The sequence below is a fragment of the Phragmites australis genome, chromosome 4 (genome assembly GCF_958298935.1).
Source record: "Phragmites australis chromosome 4, lpPhrAust1.1, whole genome shotgun sequence".
Taxonomy (NCBI): domain Eukaryota; kingdom Viridiplantae; phylum Streptophyta; class Magnoliopsida; order Poales; family Poaceae; genus Phragmites; species Phragmites australis.
Window position 1 is genome coordinate 39,128,474 of NC_084924.1, and position 14,424 is coordinate 39,142,897.

Consider the following 14,424-nt stretch of genomic DNA (forward strand, 5'->3'; position numbering starts at 1 on the left):
CCACTGTCGGTGACATGGGAACCAGGGGTCCCGAGTCCCAAGGCCAGGACAACAGAATGCCACGTGGCGCCTTCCCTCGGGGACCCGAGAAGACACAGTTCCGGGAGAGGACCCTCAGGGCCATAAATAGTGGTCATCGGGTGCCTGTAGTTCCCCGAGGACCCAAGAAGACACCGTCCCGGGAGAGGGCGCTCGGGACCATGAACAGTGGCCCCCAAGCACCCGGAGTTCCCCGAGAACCGAGAAGAGACATATCCGGGAGAGGACGCTCGGGGCTATAAACAGTAGTCCCCGAGCACCCAGAGTTCCCCGAGGACCTGAGAAGCCCCTTGCTGGTGGACCCCACAAGGGCTCAGTGGTGAGGTGTCACTTAGTGAGAAGCCCGATGCTTCATTTAAGAGGGAGCATGGCCTGTCACTTCCAACCACTCCCCTCACGCCTGTCGTACTGAGTACATCAATCCCTGCCACCGCCTGGCAGGAAGGTGTGGGGACATTTAATACGACGGGTCCCATCGCACGTTACCCTGCGCGGCTTAGCGGTATCGTCACTGGACTCGAGGCATATCATCTGCAACCCTGCTGTGTCAGACCCGCTCTGACCGAGCTGGCATGCGGGGTGGTTCAGCGGCTGCCCGGTGGGCCCCCCTCCTACAACTGCTAAAGCCGAGCGTAATGGGCGACAAGACCGGCCGGGGACGCACTTTTCAACCCTTGTAACGTCGAGCTGCAGCCCATGACGGTTGCTTTTCATTTATGGTGCATGGGAACTCGTTCCCTTCTTTCTGGGCATGGCAAGCATCCCCCAACAGGATAAAAGGGGGGGTGCACCCCGGAGAAGAACAGGTGGGATAGGTCTGAGACACGCGACAAGTTCGGACAAGCTCGAAGCAAGACTGAAGCTCTAGACTTAGACAAAAAACCTTGTAACACAAGAGATCCAGAGAAAGGCATTCCCAGAGCATTAATAGCATACACACAGGAGTAGGGTATTACGCTCCGTGCGGCCCGAACCCGTCTAAAATCCCTTGAGCATTTACTCCCACTAGCATCCGATCACCCGTCCCGCCTACATCTCTTATACTCGCATTAAATCCATGTACGAGGTAGATTTAGAATCATCCCTCTGGCCGAATCTCAAAGGGGGTCCCTCAGGATCCCTGCTTGAGGAGTTCATCCTCCGACAGCCACCATGGATGCTACCCTCTGATAGGTTGTATTCGTAGTTTGAGCACATGAAAAACTTCTTGCCATAGGTATCTGAGAAGTTATTGGATTTTCTAACCCTACACAGGTCTCCACACTAGCACATCGGAACTTTGACCCCAGCAGGCAAAAGATCCAACATTGACTTCCTCGGGCGAGGATCAGAGGCCATTTTGGTAAGAGGAGAAGGCTTTTGTTTATTTGGACAAGTTGCCTTCTAGGCTGCTATTTATACAGAAAATCAGTGATGTTTTATGGACTAAGTTCATGGATATTTCGCTTGAAAACCTAAGTCTAAAAAGGCTACTTCTGAAAAGTCTACATCTGAATAGTCTACTTCTAAAAAGGTTACATCTGAAAAGTCTATGTCTGAAAAGGATACGTTTGAAAAGACTACTTCTGAAAAGGCTACATATGAAAAATCATCAAATTTTGAAAAGCATACATCTGAAAATGCTATATCTTAAATTGTTGGATTAAGGTTAAATGTTACGATAAGCGTCACACGTAAGGCTTAACGTTAATTTTATTATAATTAATTCGTGGTAGTGCATCTATAAAAGGGTTCGTATAGTTAAAACCATAGGCACAACATGGAGCCACTCGAGAACTTCCACTTTATAGGAAAAGAGTGAGTTTTGGTCACCCCATCATCTAAGGACTTACGATCACCCGAAAGAAGAGTAGCCGAAGTGCTCCTATGGATATGACTGTGTTATGCAGATGTATGATGGTATCATTAACTGAGGTTGTCGAATCTTCTGATGTCCTATTGAAAGGGTGAGAGTGCCAACAAGTTCAGTATCGTGTTGTAGGGTATTTTAGTCTTTAGTATCTATGTATTTGCAAGAGTTTGACGATGATGAGAGCTTCCACTACACGATATAGGTCCATCCTCTTGTTGAACAGAACATACAGGAGTACATCCATCACCTGTAAGACCTTATCTTTGGCCTATAGCGTGAGATTGATGATATTTCAATCCCTCCGGAGGAGGACGAGCTGGTCATCCACATCGACGATCCTACCGTATGCCTCAAACCCTGGTGCCCCTGCGTGTCTCACCAAAAGTTTCCTCCCCCTCCTCCACCACCACAGGTGCAATATAGTGATGGGAGATGCTGAGAGTTAGGATAGTCTTTTCAGTTCATTCTAAGTCAGTATGACTAGAAGTAATGTATCCCGTTGTGTTGTCTTAGCCTTATGTTACATTTTCTTATATCATGTTGTTTATAACTGAATAAATTGTACCCCATCATGTAATATTGTATTCTGGTTGTAGCGTAAACTGTACTTCATCATGTAACGTTGTATTCTAGTCGTTGCCCACCACTGTTCGTTGGCTCGCTGCGCCTGCCTCTGTGCTGACAACCCATGATGTGGTATCTGTCACCTCTCCCCACAGTCCACCAAAAAGCTATGTGGCACCTCTGCGTACTGACAAGTCCTCGGACCCACTGCCACGTAGTATGTTAGCATGCGGAGCGCCGAAGGTCTATAGTCGGCACTCCGGGTGCCAACAGGTACCTATTCTTGTAATTTTTTGAATTTGAGTATTATTTTTATAATTTTATAATAAAATAATATTATTTAAAAATCGTTATGCGCCTGCAGCTTCCAGGTAAGATGTATACAAATCTTTTTCTAAACGAAGATTTATATGACTCTCTGTCCAAGGACCAAAGTGAAAACTACCTTCAAATTGTAGGAAAGCAGGTTTCCTTTGATTTTACATGATGATCGCATGAAAAATTGCCATTTACATAATTACATTAGAGCAAAGTGCCATGTCATCTCTAGTTACCAATAAAGTTAGGTTCAGTTTTACATTATCTCATATTTATAAGTTCATCCAAGTGCAGTTTTCAAGTTTATGCACACACATGACATAAACTTAGAAGTTTAAGGACCTGTAATTCAATTCACTTTAATCTTTACACCTTAACAATAGAGTATTATGCCAACAGAGGTTACTATGAAAAAATAGCATACTTTTCATCATTACAAAAAGATATGCAAGTCTTGGAAGAAATTCACTATGGAGATGTTCTATTTTGTGTTAATGCGCATAACATAGTTGAATTCATGGTCAGAGAAATGTTAAGCTCGTATCAAAACTCTTGATGGTGGCACCATATTAAGTGGTGGTGATATTTTGGTGTGTTGGTGAAGATTTTCATTAGATCTATCAAACCTAGCTTAGAACTCTCAAGAATTCTGGGGAACTAGGATACAACTGGCCTGTCAGGCTACAGGTTGAGCATTTGTTCCACTCTATTTTCTCTTTTGCCTTTGTCCCATTACTTTGTTATTTGACTGCATTTTGTTTTTGCATCGTTCCACAAATCTGAATGCTTCATGTTGATTTATGCTTGCTTTCTCCATTTGTTCTTGTAGGTAAACAATGTGGGGACAAACATAAGGAAACCAACTACTGAATTTTCTGCAGAGGAATACTCATTTTTGATGGCTACTAATCTTGATTCGTCATATCACTTGTGCCAAATTGCTCATCCTCTTCTAAAATCATCTGGGTCAGGTAGCATTGTTTTTATATCATCAGTTGGTGGAGTAGTTGCCTTGTTTAGCGGAACTATATATGCTATGACTAAAGGTAGCAGTTGTAGCTCAATACTAAATCAACCTTCCTTTTCTTGACCATTCATGAACATAAGGTGCTTTGGACACTTGGCATGCATAACCAGCTACTAGTCTTGTTTAGGTGCCATTAACCAGTTAACCAAGAACTTAGCATGTGAATGGGCAAAAGGCAACATAAGAACCAACTCCGTTGCACCGTGGTACATCAAGACTTCACTTACGGAAGGAGTAAGGATCTTGCTTCTATCATTTGTACTCCCTTCGAATCAAAATGTATGTCGTTTGAGGATTCCTACCGATCAAACTTTTTAACTTTGGCCATCAATACATAAAGAATTACTTAGATCGGCAGTGTAAGATATATTTTACTATATTCATTATGAAAATTACTTTCGTATATTCAATCATCTTTATTTGAAATGTTATATTTTATAAAAATTGCTAGCCAAAGGGTCACCGTATAAACCCTGTCGATGTCCTAAACGTCATCCTGATAGTGATTTGAAAGGCAATGGTTTTAACAGTTTGGATTCCAATATAGTTTGAGTTTGAATGGATTGAAATGGGCTGACATAGCTAACGGGCTGATTTGGTTTGGGTGCACTATGAGACTGGTTTGATTTATTTTATTTGGTTTGAGTTTGAGTTCCAACTTTTCGGGTCCAAATGGTTTTCAACCCATGGGCTAGCACCGATTCTCATATATAGTTTCACCACGAATCGGTCACCCCATCGCTACCACCCCTCAACTCCATCACCCTACCGTTGTCTGCCGCCGTCATGCCTGCTTCCGCCTCCACCCTTCCCCTCGCACAAAAACAAACCTCTATTCCCTTCATCCTCAATAACCATCTCCTCCTCGTTCTCCTTGCCTCGGCACCTCGGCTACTGCCATCGGCAGGGGACTACGGCAACAAGGCCATAAATCAGCAAGTGTAAGGTTGGCGACCGCACAGGGCCCTCATCAATTAAGGGCCCCATTTTCTGATTAGATTTTTAATTAGTGAATTAATCTTCAATTAAGGAAGTTAATCATATTAGCAAATGAGACCCTTAATTGAGACCCATGCATATTTCTCTCTCAATTTGTTCGTTGATCCTTTCTATTCTTTCTGTAGTCCAACTCCGTACTTACTCTACTGCTCCAATGTGGAGACAACAATGATTATTTTTGCAAATAACTTAGATAAACAACATATTTTTAATGGAAATGCTTAGACTCTTACATCCGATACAAGCTATTCACTCCCGAACGCATCATCTGCCATCTACTGCAATCTGATGAAATGGACGGCCCCAGTGCATTGGCAATGCACGTGTTCCCCATGCTTTGGTAAGACCGGATCTGAAGTTTCTGGTAACCAAAAACAATAAATAGCTCATGTCCATCCAGACATCAACTAGTAGTTCTCATCCTCATCAGTTGTCTCCTACCCTGCTTTCAACTCTATGTCTCCAATTCTCCATCAAGAGCACCAGACCACAGCATGCCATGGCCCATGGCCTCTCTCTCTCTCTCTCTCTCTCTCTCTCTCTCTCTCTCTCTCTCTCTCTCTCTCTCTCTCTCTCTCCAGCCCCTCTCCCCTGCACGTGCCCCATGAATGATACGGTGCGGCAGGGAACTCAAGAGAGTGATGGTCACCTGCATGAAGAGGTCGTAGCAGCCTCGATTTGTCGCAACAAGACGGAGACCAAACAAGGCGGTGTTGCAACTGGTTTCTCCATTTGTTGCAACTTCTCTCTTCATTTGTTGCAAGCTTGTTATCGGGTTGTTGTAGCCTTTTGCACTTTTCTGTTCTAATTTTTAGATGTTGCATTCATACTTCAAGAATATTGCAGTTATGCTTGTTGAACGTTGCAAGCTTATGGTTGTTGTAAAATTGTTTGATTGAGTGTTTCCATAGCTAGTTTTAAATGTTGCTAGTTTTTGGGATGTTCCAATATGTGTTTTGAGATGTTACAATAGTAATTGTTGGATGTTGCAATTGTTTGTGTGACTGGTGTTGTGATTTAGGGTTAGGAAACTCGATTTTATAAGATTAGGGACCTTTTCATTTTTACAGTAGGATTGATCAAAGAGTGAAACTCATTCAAGATCTCATGCGATGAGATCAAGGTCAAGTGAACACATAGGTTTTGCATGAAAGTCGTAATGTTGTGGTATTTTTCATGAAACAAGTCATAATATTACGGTGGTAATTTTTCTCCTGGATCGGATGTATACAATGTGTTATTTTGATGCATATTTTTTGATGTTGCAAACAATCATTCTGATGTTGCAGATGTTATTTTCAATGTTGCAATGGACTGTTGGAGCGTTTGATGGACCAGACGTTCAGGTGCTAGCAATGCTCTACTTTTAAATGTAGCCATGTTTGGAACTTGAGAATTTTATGGAAATTAGAAAAATATCAATAATCACTAAGTATGAGGTATATATTCCACTTGTTTCAAACATATGGATTTTTTTAACACAATTCTAAGAGAACAATTTGATTTGAGAATCTCGAAAAAAATTATGTCTGTCAAGGGAAAATAGATGTAATTTTCTGGTTGCGTGTATTTTAGTACAGTGCCCTCAAATAGTACGGTACTACCTGGGCGGCAGCGGGGTGGATTGGGAGAGCCTCGTGGAGGCCATGTCTGGGGCGGCCGGCTCGCTCCTAAGTACCACCGAGCTCTACCCGCTCGACACCTGCAAGACCAAGTTCCAGACCGAGCTCCAGACGCAGCAAGACACGCACTAGTACAGGTACAGCTGATCCCCTTCTTTATTGCTTTCAAGTTTCTGTTTACGATGGATGTGAAAATTCAACTTTCTACATATCAAATTGGCTTTGGTTATTTGTAGCTGATCGCCTCGATCTATGGTAAAAGGTTAAGGTAATTCAAGCACTAGATGGTAATGAATTGTAAAGAGTGTTAGGTTTTCCCTATAGATTGTGAGAACATAATGTAAAGTGTAAAGAGTGTTAGGTTTTCCCTATAGATTGTGAGAACATAATGTAAAGTTTACACTCTTGTAACAAATACAATATCTAGAATGTTAGTATTGGTAACTGGTAAGGGAATCAATCTCATTATACAAGGAGGATGCACATAAGATAATACAAAAAGCTAAGATAACTTCCATTTGATTTAGCACATACCTCAACCTTCATATGATTTGGTCCACTATGATGCAGGAGCAGAGCTGCGTCTTCTCGTACTCCTCTTCCATTTCCTTTCAACATAAAGTTATGCAGAACCATATTTGCTCTACTTGCTTTGCATAATGGTATTTACATCATGTATGGAGTGTAGGAGCTTCATAGGAAACAACATGATTCTTTTGAGATCCTTTTATTTCAAGATCCTCATAAGGAGAGGATTGACATTCTGAGTGAGACTCGTGTTTTGTCTTGAAGGACAAAAAACTCATGGCAATATAATTTTGTACAGGCACTAAGAACAAAATGTGTGAGAGAACCGCACAACATCTCTTCCCCAAAAAATGAACCAAGCAACAAATTTGAACACCCTTCCTTCCCAAGCTAACCACATATTGTAGCTCTTAACAACAATGGGGAAAAAAATAATCAAATTAATGCTCCTGATCGTTCCATGGATGTGATGGAGAGAGGCTGGCGTTGGATGAGCTATTACCAAAGCCGTCTCCGCCACGGTCACCGGCGCTGCCCTCGCAGAGCGCGAATATGGTCTTGAGGTTAGCCCAGCAGCCCCCACCGGCGCTGCTTCCCACCTCCGCATGGCTCGTGCTCACGCTTGCGCCCACGCCATCGTTGTGCCCCGACCCCACCTTCCATCTCAGTATATGTGCCCTGCCTCTACCAGGTTCGTGCGTGTACATCTCAAATAGTCATGCATCAGATGATGTTGTGGGATGGTGGCGCGTGGGCGCGTGGCCTTGGGTAGTTAGGCCGCATCGTGGCCAAGATACCTGATATATATATATATACATATATATATATATATTAATTTTTTTTATGTACATCTGTCCATGCCTTACTGGGCCTGCCCCGGATTTTGTGGAGCAAGTTGTGAGTCGAACCCCGCTTAGACGCGTCGGAGAACCAGAAGAAAATATCGTCACTAGCTTTTCTTTGCATGCCTGGTGCTACTTACATTACCGGCCAGACCATCCTGGTGGATGGAGGTATGTTTGTCAATGGGTTCTTTCTAACAAACAACTAGGCAGAGCCGCAGAGGCTATATGTTCCTTGCTGTCGAGGAAACGGCCGTAGCCGCTGGTGTTCATGGAGGTTAGAATAAACCTAGTATGTATGTGAAAGTGAGCGTATCACGAATCCATCCATGGTTACGCCCCTTTGTACAATGCTTCCAGAACCATGTGAAGACGATTGTGTTAGATTTGTGCAGTACTCTGTGATAGGTTTGTCCTGAATTTGCGAGGGCGCCTACCTGTTGTGCCACTTAATTCATCTGTGATAGGTTCTTAGACGTTTGCTGTTTGGTTTCATCACTTTCATGTCCTCTGGCATCCGTTCAACCGTCTTGAGCGGGTGATCTGAGCTGTCCCGACTCCTTAAGGACAAAGGCAGCTGAGAAGCCTGAATGCAGCGGCAAACACTTGGCCCCACGCTGCTGACAACTGTTGGTGAACAGAAGCTAAAATGGTTGCTAGTCCGGCACAGCAAGAACAGGTGTCCACCGCAAGGTGTTGCAGTTACCACAGTGTCCATCTCGATCGCATCCGGGAAAGCGAAACAGCACAAACTGACGTGCAAGCTCATCGCGACGGAGGGACCATTGGGGGGGGGGGGGGGAAGCTTCCCCTGTTTGTGCGAGAGAAAGAAAGAAGGAAAAAGAAAGAAAAGTACAAGGGAAAATTCTCGGGCGCGAATCCGCGGACCCAGCAGGGTGATCCCCGTGAGACCGTGACAGCGAGGGTCCCGGCGCCGCGGCACGGACGCCGAACACGTAGCGCGGCCCCCCGGGCCGCGCCCGCGTGCACTATCGCCGCGCGATCGAGGGGATGCGATGCGTTGCGTGGTGTCGGCCGTCGTGCCGGCTTCACATGGCGGGCAGCGCCGCGCGTCCGTCACCGGCAGTCGGCAGCGTACCGTCTGCCGTGGTGTCGTAGTCCCAAAGCAAGCGAGCCAGCCTGCATGCCCGCTGCCAGTTTTACACAGACGCTGACAGATGGAACGAGTACATTGCTACTGTATTGCTTGGGCCCAAACCTGAAGAGAGAGAAAAGGAGTCGACTCTGTGATTGCTGGCACGATGCCATGGATGCATCCGAAGAAATCTTGCCGTATCGATGCTTTGACAACGCCGGATTTGAGTGTCGTAATGTTGAGACCCGTGGCGATCAAAATAGCAAAAAGTCGAGGTTCTGAGACGAACATGTCGGAGTTTTTTCTGTCCGCTGATGATTTGTGTCCTGAGTCTTGGCTCATCGTTATCGAGTGTTTTACTTTCTTTGTATGATGGGACTCATCTAGTCTTATTCGTCTGCTTTTTAGGCCATCAAACGGGTGAGCGACTGATGAGCTGCTGAATTTACGAAACTGATCACACAGATCTCAGCTCAGAAAAGTTGCTGACGAGAGTGATGGCCAAGCTTACCAATAGCAGCGATTTAGCAACGGTACACCCTATAGCCTTAAAATAGTGACAGGTGTAAAAAAAATGCATGAATATCACAATTCATACTTTTTGTCAATTTATCGCCAATTATAACGATATATCATCTTGACGTCAAAACTGATACATCATTGATATATGTCAAGTTATGTTTGGGATAGGTTTTTAATCATTTTGACCCAATAGAACTTAACCAATTATATATATATATATATATATATATATATATATATATATATATATATATAAAAGATGAAATGCAATAAGAAACCATAGCCATCAAAAAACTGAGCTAGCACCTGATGAAGTGGTTGAACTTGTACATATGGTATCTGTTGCACGTCCAACAAGGAAAAAAAAAAGGGCAAGATAGTACTTAATATTGTATCTTCTAGTTCCAGCCAAATAAAGAGAATAAAGAAAATTATTTATGTGAGGAGGAAGAATTGTAGTCCTCACCCTTATCTTCTTCTGAGGATGAAAATGAAAATACTGAGATAGAGTCATCAGGGACTAGGGGAGCTCATCCCCTCAATCACAAGGTAGTGAATCAGATGTTTAGTATTTTGTGTTTGCGATCCAACTTGTTTGTGAGATTTTAAGATGATGCATGGTTATATTGGTGAAGTTGAACTTAAAAGATCAATAGATTATATTTGCCTATTTTTATTGATAATGTTTCCTTTACTACTATAGATCTTATACTTTATCAATATGATTTGTGTGTTGAATAGTAAATATGACTACATAATATGATAAAATAAATAAAATTTATAATATATTTTAATCTTTATCGATCGATATATCACGGTAAGCACTAAACGTTAAGTAAAATCTCTTCCGCTAAGCGCCGCTAAAAACCCAAAAGATAGAGGCAGGACAAGGAGGCCTAGAAAATCTCAATGTATGCGGTCCATTACTCTATAGACGTCCTGCTTGGTGTCCACCAATAATCAAGTCACCATGTCAGTTAGAGTGTCTATATTCGATCTTATTAATTAAAAAAGCAGCTATCTATTAAAAGAGTCGTCAGGCTTGTTTTCAATGTCACAAAATTACCATGTTAATAAAAAAATCTAAACTACTCATTATCAAATATAATTAATAAATAGCTAAACTCAAAAACCAAAGAGTCAATATCAAATACGATTAATAAATAGCTAATTCAGAATTAAAATTTTGGAAAATTAGAAGTTTGATTTTCACACGGTCTGGGAAGTAAAATATCTAAATAAAGAGTCTAAATAAAATAAATAAATAATAATTAAAATTGAGTTTAGAATAGAAAAGAGAAGGATACATATCAAATATAGTCTTAGAAAAAAATCAAATACCTAAATAAAGAGTCAATATAAAATACAATTAATTAATAGCTAAAATTCATAATAAAAATAATGAAAAAAATCAAAAATCTTAAAGCAGACATCAAGTAAGGTATAACACGCATGCGAGATAAATCTATTTAGTTTTGGTTGGACTACCTATACTTAATGTACGATTTTAACAGTTGATCAAAAGATATACGAATCGAACCAATACATATATACAATTTAGGTATGAGTTTTTTAAAGCATAAATTATTTTTTAACTATTAACATAATTTTTATCTCTTCTTCTAATTTTATATGTTTTGTAACTAAAAAAACTCATTTTTAATTAAATGTTATTGTAATAAAATATTGTAAGATGCTAGCTAGGTTATTACTATGTGACAACTTGTTAGTTAAAAACAAAAGAGACGTGAAGATTCAAAACCATGTGCTCCATGCGTAAGCTTGCAACGCGGCCAATCACACAAGGAAAATATCCTGCCGTAGAAATGGACCAGGTGGCTGGCTGTCGTCCGTCCCATTGCACAAGGCGCCGAACCATTGAATCCGCCCGTATGCTTATGTGCCGCTGCGTCTGGCCAGAGCCTCCAAGCAAGCGCCTACGTACAAAAACGTGGCTCGTGTCAGTTGCGAAGCTTGCGCCGGAAGAGGACTTCACTATATCAAGAACAATACAATAAAGTTTTTTTCCCTGATGCTAATGTACCATCTGGATCATCGCAGCTTTGCCGTACAATATACTTGACATCTGTTCATAGGACTGTGCAAGGTTCGGTTCATCTAAATCACCTTTTCATTAAAGAAACATAAGAGCAGTCAAGATCATGTGCTGAGCTGCTGTTTCTCGCACACGAATTGCCCTATGGCGCCCACGGCGAAGGACGGTGTGGTACAGTTGTTTGCATGAGTAGCTGGATCACTGAACGGCCGATTTCAGCTGCAACGCAATGGAATACGTAGGTCCGATGGGATAGGAAGTGGTTTAAGAGTTTTTGACTATATGAGAAAATAGTTATGATCTTTGAATTTTTTATTGATTTTTATAATAATGTTTTTAGTTTTTCGGTAGAAAAAATCTCAGTTTGTTTCTTAGTTTCTAATTTATCTTTAAGTAACAGTCACTTTCTCAGCTAACAAAAATCATAAAAAAACCGAGATAAAAATCAACCTCTAAGATAGCTTCTGACTTTAAAAAAAAATAGAAAAAAACATATGCAAAGGGAAACCTCCTTGTAGTTCGTAGCCGTTCGGCCACCTTGATTAACCTCCTTGTAGTTCCTTCTGTATCTAGCTGTCCTGTTTGACAAGCAAACGCCAAGGCTTAACACGTGGCTTTATGATGTGGTTGCAGCCTTGCCTTCTTTAATTTTGTGTGCATATAAAGTACGTGATCGGATTTTAATACATGGCATTGTCACCAGACAAGGACTTGTTCATGGAGCGGTTTCACATGGCTCGCGTGCATAGATGATCGTGTTCAGAAGACTAGCAGTACTTCATCACTTTACAAACGTTAGACGTGGCAAGTTTGGTTTGTTCACCATCTATTATGTTAATATTTAATAAAGGGAAAAAAGCTCCTACATTCATTTTTAAGCTATAAAATTATCATATTAATAAAAAATAATCTAACGGTCTAGATTAAACTAAAGAGTCAAATACCAAATGAGATTAATAAATAACTAAATTTGAAATTAAAAATTATAAAAAAATTAGCAGTTCGATTTTCATACGGTTTGAGAAGCAAAATATCTACTAAAGAGTCTGAATAAATAAATAAATAATAATTAAAATTAGTATTAGAATAGAAAAAAAGGATCTATTTCAAATATAATCTTTAAAAAATGAAAATATTATAAAAATTAAATACTAAAAATTCATATAAAATAAAATTAATTAAAAATTACTGTAATAAAATATTATAGTAAGACTAATTATATTATTAACGTGAAACAGTTTACTAAGTTGATCCTTACATGCACGTACTTGCAGCATCAAAGGAGCGCATGGCTGTATTCCATTATTAGCCATTAAAGAATCATGTAACGAGACAGCAGTACACCAATCAAGGAGTTTCATTACTTAGCTTATAGCAGGATTACAATCTGAGATTAAGCATTCTTGTACCGGTAGTGGTAGTAGTGTTTCATAAAGCCACACATCACTCACCCTCGTACCTGAAGCTTGTTTCGCGCACGTATGTGCAGCCTTGTTACACAACCGACAAGTGTATGAGACATTAAAATTTGGGTTAATTAGATCGGTGCCATTATAATTTTTATGGTTTAGAAATATGCCATCAAACTTTACTAAATCGGTCTGATGTCATTATTGTTTTGCATACGTCCGCATCTTGCCATGTTGTACGCCTCCGGGCTCCTTGGGCCCACCTGCAAACGGACGTACTTCGGTATGTCCCAAAATGCCCTGCCGCCGGGCCCTAAAACGACCGCCTGGTCCACTTGAGCTGCTCCCACACCACTCCCTCATCGTCACCAACGACGTCGGCGACCAACACGGAGACGGCGACGGCGACCAACACGGCGACGACGACCAACCGTGAGTAACCCTAGACTTTCCAGATCCCCCTGATTGGGACAGCCCCAAGCAAGGTTTGGAATAGCCCGATGAAGGCGGCGTCGGGGTCAAGCGCAACCGGCAACGATGTGGAGGAGCTCCCCCTTGTTGATTGCCCAGATTGTGGGAAACATGTGATTAAGCTACGAAGCAAGCAAGCGGCGACATATGGCAGAGTGTTCTACAAGTGTGAGGAGAATGTGAAGGTGAGCTGGATCAAATCGATGTTAGGTTTTCGGTGTTCTTGGCCACGGCTTTGTTTGATTTTGTTGATTTCGTTGATATTGGTAGGATGATCCATTGACTTGTGGATTCTACAAATGGGAGAACGAGTACAGGTCGTGGCTGCGGCGTAAACGTTTGCTGGAAGATGTTGCCGTGCCCTGCTCTTCTGACGACAAGTTCCACAGTGGTCACAATGGAGAAGTGAAGCAACAAATTTTGGAATTGAAGCATGAGATTGCCCATCTGACAAATGAAATCAGGGAGTTGAAGCAGCAAATTGTGTCGTTGAGGATAATGTTGTGCATAGGGAAGAAAGGAGTTGTTATTGACAGTGTGTGTTGCTTTAGTTGGTTGTTTGCTAGGTATTGTGGTTGTAGTTCTGTGCAAGTAGTGAAAGACTGTGTAATTACTTTGTTAAGTGAATGAAATGTTGTTTGTTAGGCATTATGATTGCTCCATGTATAATATTGCTACATTGGGTTAAGTATAATCTAACACATCATTTTGTATGAAATGGGAAAGAACAGAACAAGCTTCACACATCATGCCCAGAACACTAAATTGCACAATATCAGATCCATAACAATGTTAACATAAGCATCAAGTCCAGAACTAGCATAACAACAACTACATATTACATGCATCATGTCCAGAACTAGCTTAACACATCATGTCCAGAAGTAGCTTAACACCTCATGTCCAGAACTAGCAACTACATATTACATGTCCAGAACTAGCAACTACATATTACATGTCCAGAACTACATGCATCAGGTCTTCAACCACTCCGAGAGCTTTTTGACAACACTGGCAGTTGATGCACTTGGTTTAGCCTTCTTCTTTTTTGGTGTTTTCCTCTTCTTCTTGGGTGTCCT

At 41.5% G+C, this 14,424-nt stretch overlaps 1 protein-coding gene and 1 pseudogene across 1 annotated transcript; both read left to right on the forward strand.

Annotated features, from left to right (window-relative positions):
- Positions 1-2,807: 2,807 nt before the first annotated feature.
- Positions 2,808-8,000, forward strand: LOC133914778 (tropinone reductase homolog At5g06060-like; annotated as a pseudogene).
- A 5,256-nt stretch (positions 8,001-13,256) lies between these two features.
- Positions 13,257-13,999, forward strand: LOC133914779 (uncharacterized). Its single transcript, XM_062357798.1, has 3 exons — positions 13,257-13,530; positions 13,616-13,882; positions 13,991-13,999. The coding sequence occupies exons 1-3, from the start codon at positions 13,375-13,377 to the stop codon at positions 13,997-13,999; spliced, it is 432 nt and encodes a 143-aa protein (XP_062213782.1). The 5' UTR covers positions 13,257-13,374.
- Positions 14,000-14,424: the final 425 nt, after the last annotated feature.